The sequence below is a fragment of the Vulpes lagopus genome, chromosome 10 (assembly GCF_018345385.1).
Source record: "Vulpes lagopus strain Blue_001 chromosome 10, ASM1834538v1, whole genome shotgun sequence".
In the NCBI taxonomy this organism is placed as follows: domain Eukaryota; kingdom Metazoa; phylum Chordata; class Mammalia; order Carnivora; family Canidae; genus Vulpes; species Vulpes lagopus.
Genome location: NC_054833.1, coordinates 59,330,446 through 59,348,789, shown reverse-complemented (window position 1 = coordinate 59,348,789; position 18,344 = coordinate 59,330,446). Strand labels below are relative to the sequence as shown.

The following is an 18,344-nucleotide window of genomic DNA, read 5'->3' as shown; positions in this document are numbered from 1 at the left end:
CCTGGGTCTCGGCCCAAAGCTCCCCAACCAACGCCACCGCCGCTCACATCTGCGCCTGCGTGCAGGTCACATTCGCTGCGCCTGCGCACACTCCGCGGGCTCCGGTTAGAGTGTCGTCAAGGAAAATCCCCAGCTTCCAGGTAAACAAGTTGCCGCGTGAGACTGCCGGCACGTGTCCTCTACAGCTCCGAGACCTCCCGGCCTATGAGAAACTTTGGAGGGCTGGACAGGCAGGTCGGAGGATGGGCCACAGCCAATAAGAACTTCTGAAGTGGATGGAGGCGTGACTTTCGGCCAGGCTCCCAATCAACGCGCCGGGGCGGCCCCTCTTGCACGTGGAGCTGTCGTTGCTGGCGGGCAAGCTGACCAATGAGCAGATGACGGCGGCCACGGGCGCCAATGGCGGCTGCGCGGGGGCCGGGCGGCCGCACGCGGCCCGGGGCATGGGTCGGGGCCCCCGGGCCAATGAGCTCGAGGGGCGTGGCCGCGTGGCGAGTGGGCGGGCCTGGGGTGGGGGGGAAGCCAGTGCCCGCGCCCTGGTCCGGCAGGGGAAGAAGCCGTGGCCTCTGCGTGCGCGCCAGGGTGAGTGCTCGCGGGTGGGAGGAGACGAGCAGCGGCCGTGTGTGCTTCTCCCGAGTGCTGCGTCCAGTTGGGGGCGGTATCAATGGAGTGGGACGGGGGGTCGTGCGAATGCAAGATCGCCGCGGGGGGAGCTCTGAGGGTCGTGGGGAATGGGACCCCAGGCTCAGCTCCAGAGGGACGAGGGCGGGAGTCTCCGCCATCTGACAGATCCCTCACTGCTCTAGGTGCCTGGACCACTCCCCACCCTCAACCCCGACTGGCCCAAGGGGTCCTGGGAAGTTGGGCTCGGAAGCCCTCAGCTACCCGAGGGAGCCGAGACCCCTACCCCCAGAGTCCCTGACAGTGCGTGGGGGCCGTTCCAGCCCTTGGCTACTGTTTAGATAGGCACCCTAAGCACTTAAAAGACACAGGGGTTCTGAGGCTGGAGGGAGGCCCTTGTAGGGCAGGTCGGAGGGTACCAAAGGGTTGACATGGTGATTCGAGAAAGGGTGGTGAGATGATGTGTGTGACCCTGAGCCCGTCGCATCCGTCGCGGATCTGGATATCGTTCTCCTGCGTAGAGTGGAGGGGCTCCCAGAGGCCCACCTTAGAGCCATCCCTGGGTGTAAAGGTGGAGTAGCTACTGTCCTGAGAGGGAGGGCAGAGTTGTGCGGATTGTCTGTGCATGTGTCTTCCTGAGCCCCTGGACGCCAGGAGGCTCCAACCTCTCCATATAGCTTTGCTTTCTGTACAAACAGCCGGACCTGTGGCATGGTGACCCGGGGTTGGGTGGAAGAGTGAGCCGGTGGGGCCCCTAGGAAATCCCTGGGGTCAGTGGCTGCTGGGGTGATCTCAAGGACTTTGTGAGCGTGTGAAAACTGGGGCTGAGATGATTGGGGCACGCATGTGGGGAGTGCAGACTGGATGTCTGAGACCAGGCTCTGGGAGAGAAGGGGATGGGTAGATCTATGTTCTAGGCACCAAACTTAGAATCGGCTGGATATTAAGAGAAGTGCTGATCCCCCAAATGCTGCACAGGTGCCCAAAAGGTAAGACGCCAGAATGACAAGCCATCATCAGAGCTCAGAGTTTAACCGTGGGCTCCATTTCTTAACAGCCGAGAACACATTGTGAGGCAAATTCAGTAACTTCTGAGCCTTAGTTGCTTCTGTGGAATGAGGGTAATCCCCATCACCCAGGGGTGTTCTGGGGATTAAATAAGATAATAGACGTATGGTGCTTAGTGCAATGCCTGGGTCATGGCCTAATGTTTTTGTTTGGCTTTTAGCTAAAAAACCAAAAAACAAAAAACAAAAAAGCCTATAGGATCTCAAAACAACAGTGACAGGAATGCTGTGGTTGGGAACTATTCTCATTCTCAGGTTTTTCTACAAATTTTGGTGACTCCCTCCTCATTTCCCTCTTGGCCTTCTGGTGGTCAGGCACCAACCCAAACCCTCTCCCAGGATCCAGGCCCCGACCTGGGCCACTTGCTCTGTCCCAGTTCGATTTCCTCATCCTACACCCATTCTTCTCCACGCCCCTCCTCCCCTCTCTCTGCTGCCATAGTAACAAGAGATTCCAGCTCCGAGGGGGCCTCTGGGAAGGAGCAAAGGTGCGTGTTCTCTCGCAGAACCTGGGCCTCCAGCGTCTCCGCCCCAGCTCTTTGGGATAGGGCCAGCAGATGTGTACAGTTTGACAGAGGGGGGAAGCCAGTGCCAGGAGCTGCGAGAACAGGCCGAGGGGAGGGGCGGCTGCGAATCTCGAGAGGAGAGCCAGGCGCAGGGGCAGGGGCGGGGGACCCCTTCCTCCTAATCCTCTCTCCAGGAATCCCTGGCTTTGGGACAGGACGGCTGTCTTCGGTTGGGGGAGGCGCCCAGGCTGGGTGCATGTCCTGGGCCGCCGGCCAAGAGAACACGATGTTCCCAAGTGCGCTGGCCGCCGCCCTCGGGCTGGCCGCCTCCCAAACCGCTGCCTCTCCAGCCTCCCCGTCCCACATTCCCCGGCTGCTTTGCTCCGCCCTCTTCCTTTGCTTTGACGTCACCGCTCCCTCCCGCCCTCTCTCCTCCATTGACGGCAGCAGGGCCTGGTTACTGTGGGGACTGGGAGGCAGGACAGCCGGGGCCTTGGGAACTGGTGGGGTAGCTGCGGGAGCGCTGGACCCCTTTGTCTACGCAGAACACAGACGTGGAGGTGGGGGTAGGAGAGCCCGGGCTGCCCGTTTATGCGGAGATCACACCCATACCCCGGAGGAGAGCCGGGGAGCAAGGAAAACCGGGTTTCCAGAGGAGAGGTGTCTGCACATGAGACAAGGGACCGGGCCACAGTTTAGGAGTTGGGGGGGCATTTCCAAGGAGATGACACTGAAGATCCAGACTCCTGAGTCCTTTGTTTCCTGTGTTTCCTGGCTTTGGTTTTTCTGGGTTGTTTTATGACCCCACTGTGTCCCATCTTTTGCACAGAGCCCTCCCCTTGTCCCCTCCACGGGGATGGCCATTGTTAAGGAGAGCTTAGGCCACGTGACAGTGAGGGAGTGCACCCCCATCTGATTATGTCAGCGTCAGCTTGGGGGCCTCTTCAATTGCCACCCACAGTAACAGGGAGCCCTGGGAGGCACTACCCATGGCTGTCTTGGATGGAAGAGTGTGTCACTGCGGTTGTTCCCCAGCTCATCCTGGCACTTTATTTCCCCAAATCAGGACTCAGTGTTCTGTCCCTCTCCCCTTTACAGAAAGCATGCTTTCCAGCCCCTGCTCCATTGCTGAGGCCCCTTGTCCTCCCTCAATCTATCCTTGTTTACAACAAAGTCACTGTATTTGTTGATCACCTATGGTGCTACATCAGGCTGTGTCCTGGGTACTGGGGAATACTGTGAGGTGACAGATGAGGTCCTCGGCTTTCTCTTGTCCCAGTGGTGGGGATCTGAAGCCCTTGCCGCCCACCTGTGTCTCTCTAGGGTCCCACTTGGTCTCTTCCCTTGGCCACTCCCTTTGTTTCCCTGTAGTCCTGGCTTCCTGGCCCCCACTTTGGGGCAGTCCTGACTGTGGGTGGCTGCATCCTCAGGAGAGAAGCAGCACCAGTCATTGGGTGGTCATTGGGTACGGAAGCACCTGGCATTGTTTCCTTTCACAGCCTTTAAGGATCCTGGCTGCCCCTTTTGTTTGCATCCTCCCCTGCACTCCACCCCCTATCACAAGGGAACTCTCAATATCGTCGTGGCTGTCCACAGGATCTGAAGTCTCAGAGGAAGAGGCTGGATAAAATGGCTTTATTGTGATGACAAGGGTGGACAGAGGAACCCAGGAGAGGCCAAGCTGGGTTTCTGTGTGCCCCACCCCCTCTCACCTGTCCTCCCAGGGACCAGCCATCTCATCCAGCCTGGCCCACCCCCAGGGTCTGCGTTCCTTTCCCCCACCTCTGGCAAGGCCAAGGTGTCCTGTTCTGCAGGGCTGTACAGTCCAGGGAGTGGACTTCTCTTAAGCACCCACCGCGGACGGCGATTCCCCTGAAGGGCAGCTTACCTCCCCACCCCTCCCTCCCTCCCGTTATTCACTGTGCAAGGCGTTCTGCGCCCGTTGGCTGCGTGGTGGTGTCTGGGGCCCTTCAGCCCAGCGCCAGCACCCAGGTCCACGTGCGCCCGTGTGTGTGACACAGCCCTGACCTCAGTAGGGGCCAGTAGCCAATCAGGCGCCGGGACGGGATCCCCAGCCAATCGGGGGCGGGGCCTGCGGCTCCGCCGGCAGGAGGCCAATGAGGGGCAGTGCCTGGCATTATGCAACCCGCCTCCTGGCCCCGCGAAGCTTCCACTCGGCGGAGGGCTGCAACGGCGGCGGGCAGGAGGCCGGAGAGAGCTCGCGCGGCCAGGTAGGCATCCCCAGGGCCCCCCGGGGCCGGTCTCCTGCGCCGAGTCAGGCCGCCACCGTTTCCAGCCTCAGGCTCTGCTTTGGGCCCCGGCGCTCGGACAGCGTGCCGGCAATCCGCCTTCCCTGGCGCGGCCCACCCCCTCTGTGCCGTCGGGAACCGAGGTGTTCCTCGCAACCCTGCATAGGCTATCCGCGCGCCTGATCCGCTTACCTGAACCCCGGCCTTGACCTCTCCTCCCAGCGAGCCAGGCCCCACACCCGAACCTCGGCAGGCAGGCCCCCGCCGCCTTTCTCGTCACTCGGGGGTCCCTGCTTTTGCCCCGGCTCCGGGACCCCTTCAGGCTTTCCGCGCTCCCCGCGCTCCCCCCTCCAGTCCCTGGCCCCGCGCCGGCCGTGATGTAAGCCTGGTTCAGGCTGGAACATCCCGTTCCCGGCGCTAGTTCCTGCTGCTGGCCACAGCCTTCCTTTTTCTACTGGCGCTCAGAAAATGCTCCGGGGGTTGGGGGTGTGGTTGGACGAGGAGTAGGGGACGAACTACCCTCTGGTGGCGGTGTGGCCCCTGCTCACAGCTGAGTGTGTCCGCTTCGGATGGGGGTGGGGTGATGGGGTGGAATCTGGAAAAGTAGAGGACCGAGGAGAGAGGATTCCCGTGTCCCTGACAATGGCGGGTGCCGGCGTGGGGTCTGGGGGCCGGGAGAACGTGCAGGGGCCGGTGTCGCCTCGTCTTGACCAGAATGGCCGGGATCCCGGCGAGCGCCGGGCCGGGGAGCCTTTGAGCCGAGGGCGGTGGCAGTTGTGTTTTGCCCTGGGGAGCAGGGTCGGCCGCTGGTAACCCGATGGGCTGCCCTTCTTCGTGTGGCCACCGGGCCCTCCCGGGCCTGAGGGTGCATTCGTGGGCAACTCGCGGCCGCGCCCGCCAGCGTGGGAGTGGGTCGATCCCCGGCTCCGTCGGGAAATGGGGGAAGGGTCGCCCCTCCCGCCCTCCCGTGGTCCCTCCAGCAACCGCTGAGCTCAGCTGCTGACGTCGGTTTCCTTGGCGACCGCGGCGGCGGCGGAAGCGCGTGGTGGGGCCGCGGGAGTCCGTGCGCATGTGCAGCGGGGGTGGCGCCGCCCCCGGATAAAATTAGCCGGGAGGCCTAAATATAGGAGGCGACCGGCATGCCCCCTGCCCCGAGGCCTCGGAGTCCCTGCAGAGTGGGGGCCTGCTGGGGATCTGGGGATAGGAAGCGCTCAGGCTTTGGCTCCACTCTCCTGGGCCACGGTGGCAGGGGACGTGGATGGAGGAAGGCCGGAGAAAGGCCCCTTCCCACCTGCAGCAGCCCCCTACCCGCATGGGAAGCAGAACTTGCCCAGGCTCCCTGTTGGCGGAATGCCTGGGTCTCCGGGGACGCGGGGGCACACGGGGGAGGTCTGGGTGAAACCCGGCTGCTCACCTTTCTCCAAGCCTGCGTTCTTTGGTCTCCCTGTCCAGGTGCTGTCTGTGATCGAACTTCTCAATCCTCTCACCTCACTCCCCCAGCCAGGCCGCCCGGCCCCCTTGTGTGCTCGTGGTGGCCTCTCGGCCTTCCCTGTTTTCCTCCTGCCCTCCCCATGGCCCAGACATGAGCGGCCCCCTAGAAGGGGCTGATGGGGGAGGGGACCCAGGGCCAGGGGAGTCCTTTTGCCCTGGAGGGGCCCCATCCCCTGGGCCTCCACAGCACCGGTCTTGCCCTGGCCCTGGCCTGGCAGATGATACAGATGCCAACAGCAATGGCTCCAGCGGCAATGAATCCAATGGGCCAGAGTCCAGGGGAGCATCTCAGCGCAGCTCCCATAGCTCCTCTTCTGGCAATGGCAAGGACTCCGCCCTGCTGGAGACCACTGAGAGCAGCAAGAGGTGTGTAGGGATGTATATTGCAGGGTAGGGGAGTAGCTGAGCTAGAGGACAGGCCTATGCTGTTGGCCACTTTCTCATCTTGGGTCTGTTGCTTCTCCCCCAGCACAAACTCTCAGAGTCCATCCCCACCCAGCAGTTCCATTGCCTACAGCCTCCTGAGTGCCAGCTCAGAGCAGGACAACCCGTCTACCAGTGGCTGCAGGTTCGTGGGCTTGGGGGCCAGAGGAGGGTGTGGGGGGAGTGGGGAGCCTGTGCCCTGATCTGGGGCTAATGTCTCTACCCCCGTCCATCCCTGTGGGCCCTGCAGCAGTGAACAGTCAGCTCGGGCAAGGACCCAGAAGGAACTTATGACGGCTCTGCGGGAGCTCAAGCTTCGGCTGCCACCAGAGCGCCGGGGCAAGGGCCGCTCTGGGACTCTGGCCACGCTACAGTATGCTCTGGCCTGTGTCAAGCAGGTGCAGGGTGAGTGTGGCGCTTCCGGGGAAGCCAATGCCAGGTCCTGGGCTCCTGCACTAGGGCAGTCTCCACACTAAATACCTCACTGCCTTCACCCTGCAGCCAACCAGGAATACTACCAACAGTGGAGCCTGGAGGAGGGTGAGCCTTGTGCCATGGACATGTCCGTCTACACCTTGGAGGAGCTGGAGCACATCACGTCTGAGTACACGCTTCGCAACCAGGTGAGCCACAGCCCGGCCTCTCTGTCCTTACACACCACCCTCCTCACATGCATAGCTGCTGAATCTTCCTCCATCTTCACTTTCCTGCCTAGGATACCTTCTCCGTGGCTGTCTCCTTCCTGACAGGCCGCATCGTCTACATTTCCGAGCAGGCAGGCGTCCTGCTGCGCTGCAAGCGGGATGTGTTCCGGGGCACCCGCTTCTCAGAGCTGCTGGCTCCCCAGGACGTGGGCGTCTTCTATGGTTCCACCGCCCCCTCTCGCCTGCCCACCTGGGGTGCTGGGGCCTCAGCAGGTGAGGCCCCCAAGTGCCTGCGAGGAGGGACCAGCAGTCCCAGGAAGCTCCTGCTGTGGGGGACCCAGGGACCCCAGCGTTTCCTGGCTGGGTGCTTTTCAGCCCAGGGTGAGGTTGGCGGGGGTCATTCTTAGTGCTTTTCTGGTCTGTTCCAGGTTCGAGCCTCAAGGACTTCACCCAGGAGAAGTCTGTCTTCTGCCGTATCAGGTAGCTGGGGGAAGTGGGAGCAGAACCCCTCCCACCCTCCGCTCCCTGCCTCTTTGCTGCGTGGGCGGTGGCCTTGAGGTGAAGGGTGGGTGGCCCTCCACGGAGAGTCACTAATGCCTCTTTCTCTCCCTTGGTAGAGGAGGTCCTGACCGGGATTCAGGGCCTCGGTACCAGCCATTCCGCCTAACGCCGTATGTGACCAAGATCCGGGTCTCAGACGGGGCCCCTGCACAGCCATGCTGCTTGCTCATCGCTGAGCGCATCCACTCGGGTTATGAAGGTATGTGGGCATCGGGCCTGGCCTAGTAGGAGGCAGGGTGACTTCCCTGGGCTATGGGTGAGGTCTCCATTCTTCAGAATTTTGGGACAGAGAAGGTACTAGAAGGAAGAAAGTTTGAGGCCCTTTTTAGAGGGAACATTGGACGAGCACCAGGAACTAGGAGCTGGGAAAGGAGTATGCTTTGATCCTCAGGTTCACTCTGGGTGTGGAGTAGGGGAATTCTCCAGACCCTCTTTGTAGGCTACACAGCCCTGGGCTGAGCTGTGGGGAGGATTGCCAGCCAGCTTGGGCCCTAGGTGGCATGGGCGGGCAGGGAAGCTGGACCCTTCTGGAGAGAACCCAATGGCCATGTTTGCTGTGCCTCAGCTCCCCGGATCCCCCCTGACAAAAGGATCTTCACCACTCGGCACACACCCAGCTGCCTCTTCCAGGATGTGGACGAAAGGTGAGCTCAGGACGTGGAAGAAAATGGGGTGGCCAGGGCTGAGGCCATGGCTACTCTGATGCCACCTCCCCTTTCAGGGCTGCCCCACTGCTGGGCTACCTCCCCCAGGACCTCTTGGGAGCTCCAGTGCTCCTGTTCTTGCATCCTGAGGACCGACCCCTCATGCTGGCCATCCACAAGAAGAGTGAGTTCTCTATCCTGCTCTCCCTTCTCAGCTATCTGTAGGGCTTCTCGATGGCCATGCTTGTGGTTGTATCTTTCGGGGCCTTGGTCTCCCAGGTCCCCAGGGGATGGTCTTCCGTCCTGCTGAACCTCACCTCATTTCCCACCCCTACAGTCCTGCAGTTGGCTGGTCAGCCCTTCGACCATTCCCCTATCCGTTTCTGCGCCCGCAATGGGGAGTATGTCACCATGGACACCAGCTGGGCCGGCTTCGTGCACCCTTGGAGCCGTAAGGTGGCCTTTGTCTTGGGCCGCCACAAAGTACGCACGTAAGTGGGCCATGCCCCAGGGCTGGCTCCATGGGCTGCGTCTCTGCAGGACGGGGCAGGCCTCAGCTTACCCTCCCCCACCCCACAGGGCACCCCTGAATGAGGATGTGTTCACTCCCCCGGCCCCTAGCCCGGCTCTGTCACTGGACTCTGATATCCAGGAGCTCTCAGAGCAGATCCACCGGTTGCTATTACAGGTGAATGTGGAGGGGTGGGGCTTGGAAATGAGGAGATGAGGTAGGGGTGGGGAGCAGAGCTGAGCCATCTAACCCGTTTGTCCTCCTGCTTCAGCCTGTGCACAGCCCCAGTCCCAGTGGGCTCTGTGGAGTGGGCCCCATCACTTCCCCAGGCCCTCTCCTCAGCCCTGGCTCCTCCAGTGATAGCAACGGGGGTGATGCCGAGGGGCCTGGGCCTCCTGCACCGGTGAGTGTCCCTCCTCCACTCCACCCTCCAGGCTTGCATTCCCCTGGTGCTCTCAGAACCATCATGGCCAGGCCCAGAGGAGCTCAGCCCCATCTCTCTGCCTTTTCCTTCTGGTCCTGCTCTCACCATGGCCTCCCTGCCTGCTCACTGGTACCTCTCACTGCTCTGTGCCCTGGGCTTCTGATGTTGGCTGGACGCTCCCAATGCTGGCCTGCTCTGTCACACAGGTGACCTTTCAGCAGATCTGTAAGGATGTGCATCTGGTGAAGCACCAGGGCCAGCAACTTTTTATTGAGTCCCGTGCCCGGCCTATGCCCCGGCCCCGCCTCCCTGGTGAGTTGTTTGGGGTGTGGGTGAGGAGTGAGACCTGGAGGTTCCTTGACTTCCACCCCAACTCAGAGGAACTTGTTTCTCTGTTTTCTGTCCTTGGCCCAGCTACAGGCACGTTCAAGGCCAAGACCCTTTCTGGTCAGTTCCCGGACCCAGAACTGGAGATGGTCCCTGCTCCAGGCCCAGCCCCACTCACCTTGACCCCTGAGGAGGCTGAAAGGAAAGAAGCCTCCAGTTGTTCCTACCAGCAGATTAACTGCCTGGACAGCATCCTCAGGTGAGGCCACTGTGAAACCTTCCCCCACTTGGGCCCTGGCTCACCCCACCTCTAGCCCCACTCTCACATCCTCTGCCGGCCCCTCAGGTACCTGGAGAGCTGTAACATCCCTAGCACGACCAAGCGTAAATGTGCCTCCTCTTCCTCCTGCACCACCTCATCGGCCTCCGATGATGACAAGCAAAGGACGGGTCCAGTCCCTTTGGGGACCAAGAAAGGTAAAGACCTGGCGCGTGCCCTGCCCCTGCTGCCCTGTCCTGCTGGCTCTGTGTCTCTACACATCTGCCTTTGGGGCCCCCCACCTTCCTCTACCCTGTCCCCCTCTGGTCCTTAAGATATGCAGACTCCTGCCTCCTGTCCATGCCCCCCACCCCTGCCAGATTTCCTCTTCGGATCTCCTAGGGGTAACTGGCGCCATCTCTCTGCACAGATCCACCGGCAGTGCTGTCTGGGGAGGGGGCCAGCCTGCAGAAGGAGCCAGTGGTGGGAGGCGCCCTGAGCCCACTCGCCCTGGCCAATAAGGCAGAGAGCGTGGTATCTGTCACCAGCCAGTGTAGCTTCAGCTCCACCATCGTCCATGTGGGAGACAAGAAGCCCCCGGAGTCGGGTATGGGCCTGGCGTCAGTTCGCACACAGAGCCTAGGATGGGGGGTTCAGGCGTCAGGTGCCTGCAGTGTTTGAGGGTAAGGACTGTCGAAAACCCCCAGAGGGTCTTTGGGCATCCGTCATACATGTGAGGGAAGGTGAGCTTTCCTTTGGAGGAGAGAGGAGAGGCATGGAGGTGTCACCCTAAGGCACTGTCATTGGAGGGGACTCTGTATTCTCTCTTGCTCAGGACCACTTTGCACAGAAATGAGGGCCCAGAATGGGTCCTCAGTGGGGAGGAGGTCAAGAGATGCACCTGGGCCCCGGCTTGGCCGTGGGGCAGTGGCCAGGGGTTGGCTGGGCTGCTGAGGGGAGGCTGTGGTGTGGCTGCAGGAATGCCTGAGGTAATTCCAATGACCTGTTTCCTCTTTCTCAGACATCATCATGATGGAGGACCTGCCTGGCCTGGCTCCGGGCCCAGCCCCCAGCCCAGCCCCCAGCCCCACGGTAGCCCCTGACCCTGCCCCAGATGCCTACCGCCCGGTGGGCCTGACCAAGGCCGTGCTGTCCCTGCATACACAGAAGGAGGAGCAGGCCTTCCTCAGCCGCTTTCGAGACCTTGGCCGACTGCGGGCGTTCGACAGCTCTTCCCCGGCCCCCCTGGCCCCTGGCGAGCGAGGTAGCCATCCGGGATGTCCCTGAGCCTTGTCCTCTGCTCAGTCTAGGACCAGACTCTTGGGGGCCAGGGGGTGCTTGAGGGAGACAGTCCTGCTCCAGGGCCCTGGGCTGGTGCTGCCTCCATTCCAGGGCCGGGCTTAGGGACAGGCCCCCAGCTGGCCTCTCCCCACAAGGCTGGGGTTCTGGGCTGCAGCCAGAGGAGGGCAGCCCCGGGGGGCTGGCACTGAGACAGGCAGGCAGAGCTGCTCTGCTCCAGGTAAGCGGTTTTAAGCCGAGTTTGGGGCCAGGGGCCAAAGAACGCCCTCCTATGACCAACTTGTCGCTGGTTAAGAGACCCATAGAGACTCCTGGTTGAAGTCAGGCCAGGCGAGCTGGGACACCACCCCCTGGGGTTGGGGCTTCAAGGGCAGGATGTCAGCCCTCCAGGTGCCTGAGAGAGGCTCCCTGCAGGCGGACACAGGACCCGGGACTGGGCTTTCCTGCCCGCCTCATCGCTCGAGCTAGGCCGAGCACGGCCTCGACGGGCAGGAGGAGCGCCCAGGCTGGCATTGCTGTGGGAGTTTGGCGGATGGACCGGAGCCGCCTGCCCCCTCATCCGCGGACCTGCCCTGCTTCCTCCCATCGGCCGACGTGCCCCTGTCTTCCGTACACCCCCAGCTCCCCCCCACCTGTAACTTTTCCTCTCCTGGCTCCTTTTGCAATAAATCCCCGTGGCCCTGCCTCCTGTGATTCTTCCCTGAAGATTCCCTCTCCTTCCCCAGGGTCCCTCCTTGTTCTGTGTGGCCCGGGGGCCGAGCTCTTCCTGGGGCCCTCTCCTGCCCTCACCCTGGTCGGAGTGGCAGGGCAGTGAGGGTGGCAGGGATGCCGACAGCCAGGTTGAGGCCCTTGCTGATAACCCTGGTCTCTCCCCACAGGCTGCCACCATGGCCCCGCTCCCCCCAGTCGCCGACACCACTGCCGATCCAAAGCCAAGCGCTCACGCCACCACCAGACCCCCCAGGCCGAAGCCCCCTGCTATGGCTCCCACCCACCACCTGTGTCACCCTCTGCCCCCTGGCCCCCCCCACCTGCCACTACTCCCTTCCCGGCTGTCGTTCAGCCCTACCCTCTCCCGGTGTTCTCCCCTCGGGGAGGCTCCCAGTCTCTTGCCTCTGCCCCTACAGCTGGGCCCCCTGCAGCCTTCCCTGCCCCGCTCGTGACCCCAATGGTGGCCTTGGTGCTTCCTAACTATCTGTTCCCTACCCCGTCTGGCTACCCCTATGGGGTCCCCCAGACGCCTGCGGAGGGGCCTCCCACCCCTGCCTCCCACTCCCCTTCTCCATCCCTGCCCCCACCACCCCCCAGCCCTCCCCGCCGGTCGGACTCGCCTCTGTTCAACTCGAGATGCAGCTCCCCACTCCAGCTAAACCTGCTGCAGCTTGAGGAGCCTCCCCGTGTTGAGGGGGGTAGTGCTGGGCCTGGGAGTAGTGCTGGGCCCCCGCCTCCCAGTGAGGAGACTGCTGAGCCAGAGGCCAGACTGGTGAGCACTGACCCCTGCCCTGCGTCCTTTCACCAGCTCCCACTCAGCCCCCTTCCCTTCTTCTTCCTCCTCCTTGCACATGTCCCTGACTTGTGTCCTGTATCTCACTGTCTCAGTCTCCAGAAGATGGTGTCGTAGGGTGGGAAACCCCAGCTGAATTTCTGAAGGAGGCAGAAATCCACTGCCTCATCTGTGGAGTGGGGACAGTCCTGTCTGACAGGTGGCGAGGACATCCCAGTAGCTTCTGAGAGCACTCCTGCCTCCTAGGAAGGGTCCGGCACCTCGTCCCTGCTCTTCCCCAGCTGGCCTTGCTGTCATGGGGTGGGAACAGGGAGCACTGGGCCCAGCCGTGTCCCCACCCCCCCAGCCTAAGGAAGCCTTGGTGTTGATCTCTTGATCCTGTCCTGTCCACCCCCCTCCAGGTGGAGGTGACAGAGTCCTCCAACCAGGACGCGCTGTCTGGCTCCAGTGACCTGCTGGAGTTGCTGCTGCAGGAGGACTCTCAATCTGGCACAGGCTCTGCTGCCTCGGGCTCCTTGGGCTCCGGCTTGGGCTCTGGGTCTGGCTCGGGCTCCCATGAGGGAGGAAGCACCTCAGCCAGCATCACACGTGAGTGCCCCTCTCCCTCCCCAAACACCTGCACCTCAGGGCAGGGCAGTGGAACGGGGAGGCCAGGCCCTCCTCCTGCAGGCCTGGGGGGCTGCAGACATGGCCTTGAGCAAGGGCTCACTGGTAGGTGCAGTGGTTTGACTCTGGTGGCTGCCCCCCCTTTGCTTCACAGGCAGCAGTCAGAGCAGCCACACGAGCAAGTACTTTGGCAGCATTGACTCTTCAGAGGCTGAAGCAGGGTCTGCTCAGGCCAGGGCTGAGCCTGGGGACCAGGTCATAAAGTACGTGCTCCAGGATCCCATCTGGCTGCTTATGGCCAACGCTGACCAGCGTGTCATGATGACCTACCAGGTACCCTCCAGGTGAGGAGTGTTAGAGGCCCCCTCTGTCCACCTCCCAGTCCACCCTCATTTCCCACCGAATTTAGGGGTTTCTTTTCCGGGGCTGGCTCTGCCCTAGGCCTTCCCGCCCTGCCCCCTGCTCCTCGGAGCCCCACCATTAGTTCCTTTCAGAATAAGCTTTCCTGGGTCTTGGAAGCCCTGAACTCCCTGAACCCTGGTTGAGGGCAGGAGGCCATGGGTGGGAAGAACAGTAGCCTTGTGGGCTCTGGCCCTGGCTCCTAGCCTCTACCGTCCAAACCCCCTCCCCGGGCAGGGACATGGCCACTGTGCTGAAGCAGGATCGGGAGCGGCTGCGGGCCATGCAGAAGCAGCAGCCTCGGTTTTCAGAGGACCAGCGCAGGGAACTGGGTGCTGTGCACTCCTGGGTCCGGAAGGGTCAGCTGCCTCGGGCCCTCGATGTGATGGTGAGAGACGATAGGATCGAGGCTGGGGGCTGATCCCCTCCTTGTCCTCGGGGGGGTTGATTCTGAAGGATGTTTGCTGCAGGGTTAGATAGCATTTAACCGCACGAGTCTTTGTAGACCTTTTCTGGGCCAACGCTATGCAGATGGACACTGTCTTGTGGTGGGTTCTAGATAACAGGGTACAGTACACTTTCCCATCTTGTTGGCCCACACGCATCTGTGTAGACGAGTATATTTCTTTGGGAGGACATTCTGGGAAGTGCTCCTGGGCTGGGGGACACGAGGAGCTGGGGTGGCAGGTGAGCAGTGAGAATCCCTCCTGACTTATTCCCTTTCTCCCTCCAAGGCCTGCGTGGACTGCGGTAGTAGCACCCAAGACCCCAGCCACCCCAATGACCCCCTCTTCTCGGAACTGGATGGACTGGGACTGGAGCCTATGGAGGAGGGTGGAGGCGAGGGCGGAGGCGAGGGTGGAGGCGAGGGTGGGGGTGGTGAGGGTGAGGGCGGAGAAGAAGCCCAGGCTCAAGCTGGGGCCAGAGTCTCCAGCTCTCAGGACCTGGCAATGGAGGAGGAGGAACAAGGGGGGAGCTCATCCAGTCCAGCCTTACCTGCCACAGAAAATGGCACCAGCTAGACCACATTTGGGGGCCTCCTCCGAGAGTGCATGAGAAGCTTCCTTCTCCCATGTTCCACCTCTCAGAACTCCAATGTGGCTGGACCAACCAATAGGAGACTGGCCTGGCTTCTCCCACTTAGGGGGCGGGACCCCCGCCAGCAGCCCAGGGTACAGGGGCTGCCAGGGCTTCTGAGGGGACACGGTGGGATTCATAAACCCGGCCCAGAGAAGCCTCATTTCCCACCTCTGGTGAGGAGCCCTTCCTTCCCCTGGGCAAGGTTGCTGACAAGCTGCTGAAGTGGTCTCTCCCAAGTCCCAGCTGAGCCCAGTCCCAGCTGAGCCCAGTCCTGGTCCCTGAGGGTTGGGGCTGCACTTATTTATTGGGGGGAGACAGCTCTCTCCCACCTCCTCCCTGGGCGGGAGGAGGAGGGCCTGAGGCCCAAGCAGGACCCAGCGGTCCAAACCCCTAGCTGCTCCAGGGTGGGGGAGGTTGGTGGACCATGGAGTCCCTGGTGCTGCCCCTCAGGTGGGACCCAGGTGTTCTCAGCTGTACCCTCTACCGATGGCATTTGTGTTTTTGATATTGTGTCTTGTTATTTTTTAATACAAAGAGATAAAAACAAACCACCCCGGCCTTTGTGGAATGAAATGTGGGGTTGGGGGGAGGTGTGGCCCCGCTTTGGGGGGGGAGGGGGTGCAGGGAGAGTGACCGCCCCCTGCCCTGGTGCCCCCAGCCCTCGGGGAGGGGCACCCCTGCGGGCAGAAGGGCCTTGCCCTGCCTGTAGCATCTCCTCGGCCCTGGGCGGCTGGTGCCGTCGGGCTCGCCCGCAGAGAGGGGAGCCCGCCCGGCATGCAGGGGCCCCGAAGCAGGTGAGGGTGATGCAGGGGCCCCGAAGCAGGTGAGGGTGCTGCTCTGTCACCGGATCCCACGCAGCAGAGGGCCCCGTCGACGGGGGCTATGGGGCGTCAGCTCACGTACCCACTCAACGCTCCGGTTGGCCCCCCGAGGTGTGAGGGACAGCCGGGGCAGAGCGTCAACCCTCCGGCTCGGACCTGGGAAGGGTGGGGAGGTCATGGAGACCCGCGGGACCCGCAGGAACCATCATCTTCAGGCTGTCTCATTTCCCGAGTCCCCCGATAGCTCATCTACCTCCAGATGCAAACTGCCTTCTGCCGGCGCCGTGGCTTAGCTGGTTAAAGCGCCTGTCTAGTAAACAGGAGATCCTGGGTTCGAATCCCAGCGGTGCCTGGCTCCGTAAGAAGCAGTATATTATTGCTGCGAGAGCACCGCGCTTCCAGCTCTCTCCAGAGCCTGTGGGTGGCCGGCGCCTTGCGGAAGATTCTTATTCTTCCCCAGCCGATCCCACCTTGAGCTGCCGCTCCGCGCACTTTTAGTGTGAATCCGGACCCTGACACTCCACTTTGCTTCCAGGAACCGGGGTGACGCGGGCATCCCGCGTTCGAGGGCGTGCGGCCCGGGGCTCGGGCTCATTTTGCCCGGGCCGTGCCAGGGCGGTGCGCGCGGAGCGGGGGCGGGAGCATAGCGGCCCTCGCAGAGCAGGCGCGGGCGGCTGCAGGGGGAAGTGCTGGCCGCGGCGCACGCGCACAGCCGTCCCGGGCGGAGGGGCGGGGCCGGCGGGAGGCGGGCCCGTTGATAGGCAGCTATAGTGGCGCAGGCCCCAAGCCGCACGCGGCTGTGATGGCCGAGTGGTTAAGGCGTTGGACTCGAAATCCAATGGGGTCTCCCCGCGCAGGTTCGAATCCTGCTCACAGCGTGTGTACTTTTGGGAATGCGGAGGAGAAAGCTATTTGTTTTCCTAGTGCTTCTTTCCCTCGGGGGAGGAGGACACCGCCTGTTCCTCGGAACCTCCGCCCCCCCCAACCCCCCGCTACCAGCCCGCCAGCGCCCCTTTGCGGGCCCCACGCGCCGGTGTGCACCTCCTCTTACGGCTGTGCCTGAAAAAGGCACCTCACCACTAATTTGACTTCTTGTCTTCAGCCGACTGGGGTGTGTGTGTGTGTGTGTGTGTGTGTGTGTGTGTGTGTGTGTGTGTTCTCGGTGCTACTGGGCCATCGTATTGCATTCCCTTTACCGACCCCGCAAGTCTCTCTTTGACTGTTTCATCCCTTCTCCTTTCGCCCTAGACCATGAGTCCATCCTTCCTCCCTCAGTCTCACTCCCTGTGTCAACTGAGAAAATAAGGCTTTCTGGATAGATGTCCCCTCGATACCCACAGTTGCGCCTGCCTACCTACCTGGCTGCCTACCTGTCTGTGGTTCCACTCCGGTCCTTCCCCATCAGTGGTGTGGGTGAGCCTTCCATCACCTAACCTAGGCACCCAGGCCCACCCCTAAGCTTCCTAGAGCTCCCATTCCCTGCCCCACAGGGGCTCAAGGACATTGCCTCCTTCCTGCACCGTCACACTTTTCCTCTCTACTTGGATCACTTCCACCAGCCCGCACACATACCCAAAGGCATCCCAATTAGCAGGACACCAGAAGCTCTCCTGAAACTACACAATCCCCTTTAAGCTACCACTCTGTCTCTCTGTTCCCCTCTTCTGCAAAACCTGGTATAATATACCCACTCTCCCCCAATTCCATCTTCCCATTCTCCTCTGAACCCTCTCTAATCCGGTGCCTCCCCTACCCCATCCATCAAAGATGCTCTTGCTAAGGTTACCAAATGCCTATGTGTTGCTAAATCCATCGATCATTACTTACAGGTGCTTAGTCTCCCCTTAAAAAGGCTCTCTTCACCTGCCCTCTGGGACACCCTAAGGCCTCTGATATTCCTTCAACATCATCAGCAGCTCATGCACAGACTCCTTTGCTGGTTGATCACCTTCTGATCTCTAAATGTCAGAGAGTGCCCAGGGTTCAGCTTCCCAACCTCTTCTCTATCTGTACTCACTCCTTTAACGATCTCTTTACGTATCAACTAATAATATATTAATACATCCAACATGTTCATCTTCAGCCCCACAACTCTTCCCTGAATTACAGATGCATATATACTACCATCTACTTATCATTCCCACTTGGATATCTAATATCATTTCTGTTTGTGATATCTGATCACAAACAAAATGGCCAGACCAACTCCTGGCTTCCTTCACCTGTAGTCTATCTCAGTAAAGGAAAGAAAATTCCATTTCTTCAGTAGGTCAGACTAAAAGCCTTAGGATAGTCCCCGATTCTCTCTTCCTCACACACACGCTGCATTGAAGCAGTCAGCAGTTTCTTATTTAAAAGATGTTAAAATCACCACGTCACCACGACACCCCGGTCCAAGCCACCCACATCTCTCACAGATTCTTACAATAGCCACTAAATTATTTCTTTGCTTCCTTTCTTGTTCCTTGTTCCTTTACAGTCTGCTGGGAACATACTGGGCAGAGTGATCCTTTTAAAACATGAACCAGTTTCTGTCATTTGTCTCTTCACCATCTTCCCATGGCATGTTGATAGGAATTCATGATTTTCAATGTGTGTAGATATAGAAATAAATGTATGTTATAGTAACATATAAACATACATACATAAACATAAGGATATATACATCTATGTTTATTTCCTAGCTTAGGAAGTAAATTTTGTGTATATTTCCTATATATATATATTTCCTCTATATATTCATATATATATTCCTAGCCTGGAACGTATGATACACAAATAGCAATAAGTACATCAAGTGCCCAGATCGTGATTACTAAATACCATTCTCCTCTAAAATGAACCAGGGCTCCTAGGAAAAAAGGCTGATTCCAGGGCTGCAGTTAGGGAATTATAAGACAGTTTTGGA

General features: G+C 60.6%; 1 protein-coding gene and 2 non-coding genes across 4 annotated transcripts; all 3 read left to right on the top strand.

Annotated features, from left to right (window-relative positions):
- The first annotated feature begins 484 nt into the window (after positions 1-484).
- PER1 (period circadian regulator 1) lies at positions 485-15,163 on the top strand. 2 transcript variants are annotated; one of them, XM_041771620.1, is made up of 23 exons: positions 485-582; positions 5,896-6,300; positions 6,404-6,502; positions 6,608-6,762; positions 6,859-6,980; positions 7,073-7,274; positions 7,430-7,481; positions 7,619-7,761; positions 8,128-8,206; positions 8,284-8,390; positions 8,544-8,697; positions 8,786-8,894; positions 8,989-9,120; positions 9,348-9,453; positions 9,556-9,727; positions 9,815-9,945; positions 10,158-10,334; positions 10,749-10,991; positions 11,905-12,509; positions 12,932-13,118; positions 13,291-13,480; positions 13,773-13,923; positions 14,270-15,163. In XM_041771620.1, exons 2-23 carry the CDS (start codon positions 6,026-6,028, stop codon positions 14,555-14,557), a joined length of 3,879 nt encoding a protein of 1,292 aa, XP_041627554.1. In that variant the 5' UTR covers positions 485-582; positions 5,896-6,025; the 3' UTR covers positions 14,558-15,163. The 2 variants fall into 2 exon arrangements, with proteins under 2 accessions (XP_041627554.1, XP_041627553.1); XM_041771619.1 differs by lacking the exon at positions 485-582 and adding an exon at positions 4,143-4,425.
- Positions 15,164-15,714: 551 nt separating this feature from the next.
- Positions 15,715-15,788, top strand: TRNAT-AGU. Its single transcript has one exon. It is a non-coding gene; the product is annotated as a tRNA-Thr (tRNA).
- Positions 15,789-16,232: 444 nt separating this feature from the next.
- On the top strand, positions 16,233-16,314 carry TRNAS-CGA. The gene has a single exon. It is a non-coding gene; the product is annotated as a tRNA-Ser (tRNA).
- Positions 16,315-18,344: the final 2,030 nt, after the last annotated feature.